This window comes from Entelurus aequoreus, linkage group LG12 (assembly GCF_033978785.1).
Source record: "Entelurus aequoreus isolate RoL-2023_Sb linkage group LG12, RoL_Eaeq_v1.1, whole genome shotgun sequence".
NCBI lineage: Eukaryota > Metazoa > Chordata > Actinopteri > Syngnathiformes > Syngnathidae > Entelurus > Entelurus aequoreus.
This window is the reverse complement of record NC_084742.1, coordinates 66,646,083-66,658,582: the sequence shown is the minus strand read 5'-3', so window position 1 is coordinate 66,658,582 and position 12,500 is coordinate 66,646,083. Positions and strand designations below refer to the sequence as shown.

Here is a 12,500-nt window from a genome sequence, read left to right as displayed (position 1 = left end):
TGTTATAATTGATCTGTTCTAAAAAAATATGTCTTAAACGTGAGCTAAACAATGACACCAAGATCCAGGATAGCTGAGCGGTTAAAAGCATTGGCTTCCATAAAGAAGTAATGGTTTCCATTGCCAGTCAGGACGTTAGGTAACTTCAAAATCTCCCAAGTTTTGTTTCACCTCCATCGTAGTTTATCAAGACGGGTCCTCGGTTACATTTATCCTTGGGGCCCTGAGCTGAATCTTCCCCCAAGAAGACCAAGGATAGATCAGTGCTTCACACTTGGCCACCAACAAGGGGTACTGGGTTCAAATCCTGCTCTGGTTGCTAGGTAACTTACAGAGCTCCAATGTTTTGTTTCACCTACATTGTAGTTTAACTGAGACAGGGCTCCTCAATTATATTTGGAATTGAGGCCCGGAATCTTCTCGTAAGAGCTACTGTATTTTACCTCTGTCATAGTTCACTGATTGCATTTGTATATTATGAAAACTATTCTCTCAGCAAGACCCAGGATAGTACAATACAATATATAAATACAAGTAGTTTGTATTCATATTCATATATCAATGTTATACATGTTTATACAAGTACAATACAATATATAAATACATAAATACAAGTAGTTTATATTAATATTCATATATCAGTGTTACACGTGTTTATACAAGTACAATACAATATATAAATACATAAATACAAGTAGTTTGTATTCATAATCATATTTCAATGTTACAAGTGTTTATACAAGTACAATACAATATATAAATACATAAATATATATAAATACAAGTAGTTTATATTAAAGGCCTACTGAAATGATTTTTATTTATTTAAACGGGAATAGCAGATCCATTCTATGTGTCATACTTGATCATTTCGCGATATTGCCATATTTTTGCTGAATGGATTTAGTAGAGAAAATAGACGATAAAGTTCGCAACTTTTGCTCGCTGATAAAAAAAAAGCCTTGCCTGTACCGGAAGTAGCGTGACGTCACAGGAGCTAGTATTCCTCACAATTCCCCGTTGTTTACAATGGACCGAGAGAGATTCGGACCGAGAAAGTGATGATTACCCCATTAATTTGAGCGAGGATGAAAGATTCGTAGATGAGGAACGTTACAGTGAAGGACTTGAGAGGCAGTGATGGACGTATCTTTTTTTGCTCTGACCGTAACTTAGGTACAAGCTGGCTCATTGGATTCCACACCCTCCTTTTTCTATTGTGGATCACGGATTTGTATTTTAAACCATCTCGGATACTATATCCTCTTGAAAATGAGAGTCGAGCACGCGAAATGGACATTTAAAGTGACTTTTATCTCCAAGACAATACATCGGTGACACACTTAGCTACTGAGCTAACGTGATAGCATCGTTCTCAAATGAAGATAGAAACAAAATAAATAAACCCCTGACCGGAAGGATAGACAGAAGACCAACAATAATATTAAACCATGTACATGTAACTACACGGTTAAAAATTCTCAGCCTGGTAAGGCTTAACTATGCTGTTGCCAACGATGCTAAGGCTAATTTAGCAACTTAGCAACCGGACCTCACAGAACTATGTACTCTCTCCTTTTTCTATTGTGGATCACGGATTTGTATTTTAAACCACCTCGGATACTATATCCTCTTGAAAATGAGTCGAGCACGCGAAATGGACATTTAAAGTGACTTTTATCTCCAAGACAATACATCGGTGACACACTTAGCTACTGAGCTAACGTGATAGCATCGTTCTCAAATGAAGATAGAAACAAAATACATAAATTACTGACTTGAAGGATAGACAGAAGACCAAAAATACTATTAAACCATGTACATGTAACTACACGGTTAAAAATTCTCAGCCTGGTAAGGCTTAACTATGCTGTTGCTAACGATGCTAAGGCTAATTTAGCAACTTAGCAACCGGACCTCACAGAACTATGATAAAAACATTAGCGCTCCACCTACGTGTGTGTGTGTGTGTGTGTGTGTGTGTGTGTGTGTGTGTGTGTGTGTGTGTGTGTGTGTGTGTGTGTGTGTGTGTGTGTGTGTGTGTGTGTGTGTGTGTGTGTGCAGGCAACATGCTGGAGTGGTGTCTCCCCACAGACATGGACCTGGAAGGCGTGGAGTTCAAAGCCATTGCCAGTGGATCCCACAGAGTCACCACAGACTTCATGTAAGTCACTTGAAATATTACATTTTTATTACTTTTTCAATGTTTTTTTTTATTTTCCATCGGTAGAGAACTGTCTGCACATTATTCGTTCCTTGATCTATTTCTCAATCCATCACAACTGGACTGTTCATTTTTGTCTTTTCTAAAAAAAGACTTGTTTTCCCATGTAAAATTACATGTTTTCTTGTAAAATTCTGACTTATTGTCCGAAAATAAATATGACTTTTACAATATATTTGACTTTAATCATGTAAAATAGCATACTTTTTTTTTTTTTTAGAAAAATGTAAAACTTTTTTCTTAAAATATTTTTTTGTTAAAATATTTTTATTTATTTATTTATACGCACTACTAGTAAAATGACAACTTTTTTTCTCACAATATTAAGTTTTTCTTCAAAAGAAAAACAACTTGTTGTAATAAATTTGACTAAAATCGTTTTTGTTACAGACTTTCTTCCTAAAAATGTAAAACTTTTTTTCTTGTATAAAACAACTTTTTTCTCACAAAAATTGTATTTTTCTAAAAAAAAAAAGACTTGTTTTCTTGATATATTTGACTATAATTGTGAAAAATTACACGATTTTCTTGTAAAATTACAACTTTTTGTCAATGCCATACTTTGTTCTTAAAATCATTTTTATGAAAATATTTCTACACATTTCTTGTAAAAAACCCAACTTTTTCTCACAATATTGTTTTTATTTAAAAAAAGACTGGTTTTCTTGATATATTTGACTATAATCGTGTAAAATGACATGTTTTCTTGTAAAATTACGACTTTTTGTCTGAAAAGAAATATGACTAATATATTTGACTTTAATCATGTAAAATAGCATTCTTTTTTTTTTTTAAATTTAAAACTTTTTTCTTAAAATATTTTTTCTTTAAATATTTTTCCTTAAAATATTTCTACACACTTCTAGTAAAATGACCATTTTTTCTCACAATATTAAGTTTACAAAATAATAAAAACGTATAATACATTTGACTAAAATCGTGTAAAATTACATATTTTTTTCTTGTAAAATTACAACTTTTTTTCTAAAAAAAACCGACTTATTTCACAACATATTTGACTTTAATCATGAAAAATGCCATACTTTGTTCTTAAAATCATTTTTATGAAAATATTTCTACATAATTCATGTAAAATAACTTTTTCTCACAATATTGTGTTTTTCTGAGGAAAAAAGACTTGTTTTCATGATATATTTGACTATAGTCATGTAAAATAACATATTACATTATAATTATGACTTTTTTCACAATATATTTGACTTTAATCATGTAAAATAGCATTCTTTTTTTTTTTTTAAATTTAAAACTTTTTTCTTAAAATATTTTTTCTTTAAATATTTTTCTTTAAAATATTTCTACACAATTCTAGTAAAATGACAATTTTTTCTCACAATATTAAGTTTACAAAAGAATAAAAAAGTATAATACATTTGACTAAAATCGTGTAAAATTACATATTTTTTTCTTGTAAAATTACAACTTTTTTTCTTAAAAAAAACGATGACTTTTTTCACAACATATTTGACTTTAATCATGAAAAATGCCATACTTTGTTCTTAAAATCATTTTTATGAAAATATTTCTACATAATTCATGTAAAATAACTTTTTCTGACAATATTGTGTTTTTCTGAGGAAAAAAGACTTGTTTTCATGATATATTTGACTATAGTCGTGTAAAATAACATATTACATTATAATTATGACTTTTTTCACAATATATTTGACTTTAATCTTGTAAAATGGCATACTTGGTTCAACATTTTTCTTAAAATGTTTTTTTTTATTAAACTATTTTTTATTAAAATATTTCTACCCAATTCTTGTAAAATAGCAAATTTTTTCTCACAACATTGTGTTTTTCTGAAAAAAAAGAAGACAGACTTGTTTTCACGATATATTTGAATATAGTCGCAAAAAATTACATATTACATTATAATTATGACTTTTTTCACAATATATTTTACTTTAGTCTTGTAAAATGGCATACTTTTTTTTGCATGTTTCCATTATCACAGACTTCATGTAAATAGGTGGTGGAGTTAATTTTTTAATTCTATTTAATTTAATTTATATATAATTTAATTCTTATTTATTTTATTTTATTGCACAGTGAAACTCCCCATATTCCTTCTACCTAGTGTAGTGGGAGCACATTTTATGTTTTAATTAAATTACATTTAAATGTATTTTACACAATGAATCTATTACTTCATTAAATGGGTGATGAATATATTTTTCATTTTGTTTTATCACTCAAATATTTCTATATTTTTCCTCACATATTTATTCAATGACTTTATAAATATTTGCATATTCTTACAGTCACCAAGGACTTTCTGTAAAAGGACTATAAATAATTTTTTGTTTGATTCTTTTCAATCATTTTTGCATCTTATTATATTTGAATGGATAAAGGAGTACGATGACCTCACAATGAAATATTAGAATTGAACAGGAAACAGAATGTGTGGCATGTTGAGAAAAAGGCTAAATAAAGAATTAAATGGGAGCTCAGCCATCTGCCGGTGCCTCCATGATTCATGTCTTTGTCCACGCTCCCTCTCCCCATCCCACCCCAGCTACTTCCGCAAGGGCCGCTACTTCGGCCTGGCCTGCTTCGCCAACATGGCGGTGGAGAACCCGGCGGAGCGCGGCGCAAGGATGAAGTCGGTGGGGATCCTGTCACCTTCGTACACTTTGCTTTATCGCTACATGAGCTTCCTGGAGCACCAGGTCAGGTGAGTCAAGACCTGCTGGACAGGAGAGGACTTCTTGGATTCTGGTCTAGGGGCCTCTAGGGGCCACGCTTTATTAAACCCACAGAGTTCCAGTGTTCATACACAATTTGTTCTCACAAAATTGAGACTTTTTTTTAGGGGAAAAAAATCTACAAATATTTTTTTCTTGAAATATTTTTCATTAAACTTTAAAAATATATATTTTTATTAAAATATTTCTGCACAGTTCTTGTAAAATATTTTTTTTCTCACAATATGGGGTTTTTCTATGTCATATGTAAAATAAAATGTTCTTTGTAAAATTACAAACTTTTTTTTAAACAAAAAGATCACTTTAAAAAATATATATTTAACTTCAATCATGTAAAATAATTGCCATACTTTTTTCTTGAAAAATAGTATATTATCACATTAGAATAGTTTTTTCCTTAAACTTTTAAAATAACTTTCTTCTCACCATATTGCATTTATCCCCAAACAAATACTTGTTTTTTTATTTATATATACATATATATCTATATATATATATATAGATATATATATATAACTATAATTGTGTAAAATTACACATTTTTCTTGTAAAAATACGACTTTTTTTTTCTGAAAAGAAATATGACTTTCACAATATATTTGACTTTAATCATGTAAAATAGCATACTTTTTTTTCTACAAAATGTTTTAACTTTTTTCTTAAAATATTTTTCCATAAAATATTTTTCACACTTCTTGTAAAATTACAACTTTTTTCTCACAATATTAAGTTTTTCTCACAATATGGGGGTTTTCTATGATATATGTAAAATAAAATGTTCTTTGTAAAATTACAAACTTTTTTTTTTTAAACAAAAAGATCACTTTAAAAAATATATATTTAACTTCAATCATGTAAAATAATTGCCATACTTTTTTCTTGAAAAATAGAATATATTATTACAATATTAGAATAGTTTTTTCCTTAAACTTGTAAAATAACTTTCTTCTCACCATATTGCATTTATCCCCAAACAAATATATATATATATATATAAAAAAGTCTATTTCACTATAATTGTGTAAAATTACACATTTCTTGTAAAAATACGACTTTTTTTTCTGAAAAGAAATATGACTTTCACAATATATTTGACTTTAATCATGTAAAATAGCATACTTTTTTTTCTACAAAATGTTTTAACTTTTTCCTTAATATTTTTTCCTTAAAATATTTGTCACACTTCTTGTAAAATTACAACTTTTTCTCACAATATTAAGTTTTTCTCACAATATGGGGGTTTTCTATGATATATGTAAAATAAAATGTTCTTTGTAAAATTACAAACTTTTTTTTTAAACAAAAAGATCACTTTAAAAAATATATATTTAACTTCAATCATGTAAAATAATTGCCATACTTTTTTCTTGAAAAATAGTATATTATCACATTAGAATAGTTTTTTCCTTAAACTTTTAAAATAACTTTCTTCTCACCATATTGCATTTATCCCCAAACAAATACTTGTTTTTTTATTTATATATACATATATATCTATATATATATATATATATAGATATATATATATAACTATAATTGTGTAAAATTACACATTTTTCTTGTAAAAATACGACTTTTTTTTTCTGAAAAGAAATATGACTTTCACAATATATTTGACTTTAATCATGTAAAATAGCATACTTTTTTTTCTACAAAATGTTTTAACTTTTTTCTTAAAATATTTTTCCATAAAATATTTTTCACACTTCTTGTAAAATTACAACTTTTTTCTCACAATATTAAGTTTTTCTCACAATATGGGGGTTTTCTATGATATATGTAAAATAAAATGTTCTTTGTAAAATTACAAACTTTTTTTTTTTTAAACAAAAAGATCACTTTAAAAAATATATATTTAACTTCAATCATGTAAAATAATTGCCATACTTTTTTCTTGAAAAATAGAATATATTATTACAATATTAGAATAGTTTTTTCCTTAAACTTGTAAAATAACTTTCTTCTCACCATATTGCATTTATCCCCAAACAAATATATATATATATATATATATATATATATATATATATATATATATATATATATAAAAAAGTCTATTTCACTATAATTGTGTAAAATTACACATTTCTTGTAAAAATACGACTTTTTTTTCTGAAAAGAAATATGACTTTCACAATATATTTGACTTTAATCATGTAAAATAGCATACTTTTTTTTCTACAAAATGTTTTAACTTTTTCCTTAATATTTTTTCCTTAAAATATTTGTCACACTTCTTGTAAAATTACAACTTTTTCTCACAATATTAAGTTTTTCTCACAATATGGGGGTTTTCTATGATATATGTAAAATAAAATGTTCTTTGTAAAATTACAAACTTTTTTTTTAAACAAAAAGATCACTTTAAAAAATATATATTTAACTTCAATCATGTAAAATAATTGCCATACTTTTTTCTTGAAAAATAGTATATTATCACATTAGAATAGTTTTTTCCTTAAACTTGTAAAATAACTTTCTTCTCACCATATTGCATTTATCCCCAAACAAATACTTGTTTTTTTATTTATATATACATATAGATATATATATATAACTATAATTGTGTAAAATTACACATTTTTCTTGTAAAAATACGACTTTTTTTTCTGAAAAGAAATATGACTTTCACAATATATTTGACTTTAATCATGTAAAATAGCATACTTTTTTTTCTACAAAATGTTTTAACTTTTTTCTTAAAATATTTTTCCATAAAATATTTTTCACACTTCTTGTAAAATTACAACTTTTTTCTCACAATATTAAGTTTTTCTCACAATATGGGGGTTTTCTATGATACATGTAAAATAAAATGTTCTTTGTAAAATTACAAACTTTTTTTTTTTAAACAAAAAGATCACTTTAAAAAATATATATTTAACTTCAATCATGTAAAATAATTGCCATACTTTTTTCTTGAAAAATAGAATATATTATCACAATATTATAATAGTTTTTTCCTTAAACTTGTAAAATAACTTTCTTCTCCCCATATTGCATTTATCCCCAAACAAATAGACTTTTTTTTATATATATATATATTTCACTATAATTGTTTAAAATTACACATTTTTCTTGTAAAAATACGACTTTTTTTCTGAAAAGAAATATGACTTCACAATATATTTGACTTTAATCATGTAAAATAGCATACTTTTTTTTCTAGAAAATGTTTTAACTTTTTTCTTAAAATATTTTTTCCTTAAAATATTTTTCACACTTTTTGTAAAATTACAACTTTTTTCTCACAATATGGGGGTTTTCTATGATATATGTAAAATAAAATGTTCTTTTTAAAATGACAAAAACTTTTTTTTAAACAAAAAGATCACTTTAAAAAAATATATATTTAACTTCAATCATGTAAAATAATTGCCATACTTTTTTCTTGAAAAATAGAATATATTATCACATTAGAATAGTTTTTTCCTTAAACTTGTAAAATAACTTTCTTCTCACCATATTGCATTTATCCCCAAACAAATACTTGTTTTTTTATTTATATATACATATATATCTATATATATATATATATATGACTATAATTGTGTAAAATTACACATTTTTCTTGTAAAAATACGACTTTTTCTGAAAAGAAATATGACTTTCACAATATATTTGACTTTAATCATGTAAAATAGCATACTTTTTTTCTAGAAAATGTTTTAACTTTTTTCTTAAAATATTTTTCCATAAATATTTTTCACACTTGTAAAATTACAACTTTTTTCTCACAATATTAAGTTTTTCTCACAATATGGGGTTTTTCTATGATATATGTAAAATAAAATGTTCTTTGTAAAATTACAAACTTTTTTTTAAACAAAAAGATCACTTAAAAAAAAATATTTAACTTCAAACAAATAGACTTCTTTTATATATATATTTCACTATAATTGTGTAAAATTACAAATTTTTCTTGTAAAAATACGACTTTTTTTCTGAAAAGAAATATGACTTTCACAATATATTTGACTTTAATAATGTAAAATAGCATACTTTTTTTTCTACAAAATGTTTTAACTTTTTTCTTAAAATATTTTTTCCTTAAAATATTTGTCACACTTCTTGTAAAATTACAACTTTTTTCTCACAATATTAAGTTTTTCTCACAATATGGGGGTTTTCTATGATATATGTAAAATAAAATGGTCTTTGTAAAATTACAAACTTTTTTTTTAAACAAAAAGATCACTTTAAAAAATATATATTTAACTTCAATCATGTAAAATAATTGCCATACTTTTTTCTTGAAAAATAGAATATATTATCACAATATTAGAATAGTTTTTTCCTTAAACTTGTAAAAACTTTCTTCTCACCATATTGCATTTATCCCCAAACAAATGTATATATATAAAAAAAAGTCTAATTCACTATAATTGTGTAAAATTACACATTTTTCTTGTAAAAATACGACTTTTTTTCTGAAAAGAAATATGACTTTCACAATATATTTGACTTTAATCATGTAAAATAGCATACTTTTTTTTCTACAAAATGTTTTAACTTTTTTCTTAAAATATTTTTTCCTTAAAATATTTTTCACACTTGTAAAATTACAACTTTTTTCTCACAATATGGGGGTTTTCTATGATATATGTCAAATAAAATGTTCTTTTTAAAATGACAAAAACTTTTTTTTAAACAAAAAGATCACTTTAAAAAAATATATATTTAACTTCAATCATGTAAAATAATTGCCATACTTTTTTCTTGAAAAATAGAATATACTATCACAATATTAGAATAGTTTTTTTCCTTAAACTATTTTTTATTAAAATATTTCTACCCAATTTGTTGCAGGTTGTCAAGGGTGTGACCCCAGAATGCAGAAATGGGAGGCAAGGTAGAATACAAAAAGGGAAAAAACTTAAGTCCAAAAAGGGGATAACAAGAGGCAATGGGGCAGAAGTGCACACCATGAAACTAACTAAACAGGTTCCTCGGTTGTCGGCGGGGGAAAAGCCAGGGCGCACAAAGCACAGCAAAAGTCTTCTTGAAATCAAGGTGGCTAGGAAACAAACACAACGAGGTCAAGATAAAGAGGACTAAGAAAAGGCACGTACCAAGACAGATGATGCAGGCACATGCGCGTGCGGGCTTCAGGGAACATTAACCAGCGAGGTCAAGCAGTGAGTGACGAGCCTAAATACTGGAGAGCTAATTGCCAGCAGGTGCGCCACCAGGTGCGCCCCTCGCCGAGGACCAATCGCTAAAAAACAGGTGCAGACAAGGAGAAGGCAGGAAAACACAACACAATTCTTGTAAAATAACAACTTTCTTCTCACCATATTGCATTTATCCCCAAACAAATAGACTTGTTTTTTTTATATATATATTTGACTATAATTGTGTAAAATTACACATTTTTCTTGTAAAAATGTGACTTTTTTTTCTGAAAAGAAATATGACTTTTTCACAATATATTTGACTTTAATCATGTAAAATATAGCATACTTTTTTTTCAAGAAAATGTTTTAACTTTTTTCTTAAAATATTTTTTCTTTAAAATATTTTTCCTTAAAATATTTTTCACACTTCTTGTAAAATGACAACTTTTTTCTCACAATATTAAGTTTTTCTCACAATATGGGGGTTTTCTATGATATATGTAAAATACAATTTTCTTTGTAAAATTACAAACTTTTTTTAAACAAAAAGATCACTTTTAAAAAATGATATTCAACTTCAATCATGTAAAATAATTGGCATACTTTTTCCTTGAAAAATAGAATATGTTATCACGATATTAGAATAGTTTTTTTCTTAAACTAATTGTCATCAAAATATTTCTACACAATTCTTGTAAAATAACAACTTTTTTCTCACAATATTGTGTTTTTCTATTATATATTTGACTATAATCGTGTACAATTACATATTTTTGTAAAAAAAAAAAAAGTTACTTTTTTTTCAAAATACATTTCACTTTAATCATGAAAAATGCCATACTTTGTTCTTCAAATAATTTTTATGAAAATATTTCTACACAATTCTTGTAAAATAATAACTTTTTTCTCACAATATTGTGTTTTTCTTAAAAAACAACAACTTGTTTCCATGATATATTTGACTATAGTTGTGTAATATTAAATGATTACATTATAATTATTGACTTTTTTTTAACAATATAGTTGACTTGTAAAATGGCATACTTGGTTCAACTTTTTTTTTTAAATATTTTTTTCTTAAACTATTTTTTATTGAAATATTTCTACACAATTCTTGTAATGTTACTTTTTTCTCACAATATTGCGTTTTTCTATGATATATTTGACTATAATCGTGTAAAATGCCATAGTTTTTTCTTGTAAAATGACAAACATCTTTTGTAAAATAAATAATGACTTTTTTTTCAAAATACATTTGACTTTAATCATGTACAATGGCATTTTTTTTTGGAAAATTAAAACTTTTTCTAAAAGAATATGACTCTTTTTCAAATTAGGTTTATCTTCAATCATGTAAAATAAATGGCATATTATTTTCTTGAAAAATAGAATATATTATTAGAATATTTTTTTCTTAAAATAATTATCATCAAAATATTTCTACCCAATTTTTGTAAAATAATAATTATGTTCTCACAATATTGCATTTGACTATAATCGTGTAAAATTATATGTTTTTCTTGTAAAATTACAACTTTAAAAAAAACAAAAAACTATGACTTCTTTCACAACATATTTTACTTTAATCATGAAAATGCCATACTTTGTTCTTAAAATCATTTTTATGAAAATATTTCTACACAATTCTTGTAAAATAACTTTTCTCACAATATTGTGTTTTTCTGAAAAAAAAAGACATGTTTTCATGATATATTTGAGTACAGTCGTGTAAAATTACATATTGTTACATCATAATTATGACTTTTTCCACAATATATTTTACTTTAATCTTGTAAAATGACATACTTGGTTCAATTTTTTTCTTAAAACATTTCTACCCAATTCTTGTAAAATAACAACTTTTTTCTCATCATATTGCGTTCATCCCCCCGACCCAAAAAATAGCCTTATTTATTTTTATATATTTGACTATAATCGTGTAAAATTACACGTTTTTCTTGTAAAATTTGGATTTTTTTTCTGAAAATAAATATGGCTTTTTCACAATATATTTGACTTTAATCATGTAAAATAGCATACTTTTTTTCTAGAAAAATGTAAAACTTTTTCTTAAAATATTTTGTTCTTAAAATATTTCTCATTAAAATATTTTTACAGAGTTCTTGTAAAATGACCACTTATTTCTCACAATATTAAGTTTTTCTTCAAAAGAAAAAAACAACTTATCATAATAAATTTGACTAAAATCGTGTAAAATTACATATATTTTTCTTGTAAAATTACAACTTTAAAAAAAAAAAAAACTATGACTTTTTTCACAACATATTTCACTTTAATCATGAACAATGCCATACATTGTTCTTAAAATCATTTTCATTCAAATATTTCTACACAATTCTTGTAAAATGACAATTTTTTTCTCACAATATTAAGTTTTTCTTCAAAAGAATAAAAACTTATTATAAT

General features: G+C 25.5%; 2 protein-coding genes across 2 annotated transcripts in view; one reads left to right on the top strand and one right to left on the bottom strand.

The window, feature by feature from the left end:
- Window positions 1-12,500, bottom strand: part of LOC133662466 (FYVE, RhoGEF and PH domain-containing protein 4-like) — a 205,945-nt gene that overhangs the window by 151,220 nt on the left and 42,225 nt on the right. The window lies entirely within an intron of this gene.
- Window positions 1-12,500, top strand: part of LOC133662932 (DENN domain-containing protein 11-like) — a 27,708-nt gene that overhangs the window by 7,118 nt on the left and 8,090 nt on the right. Inside the window, exons 2-3 of the mRNA XM_062067142.1 lie at window positions 2,065-2,164; window positions 4,767-4,925. Coding sequence (XP_061923126.1) covers window positions 2,065-2,164; window positions 4,767-4,925 — 259 coding nt within the window. The remainder of the gene's footprint in view (window positions 1-2,064; window positions 2,165-4,766; window positions 4,926-12,500) is intronic.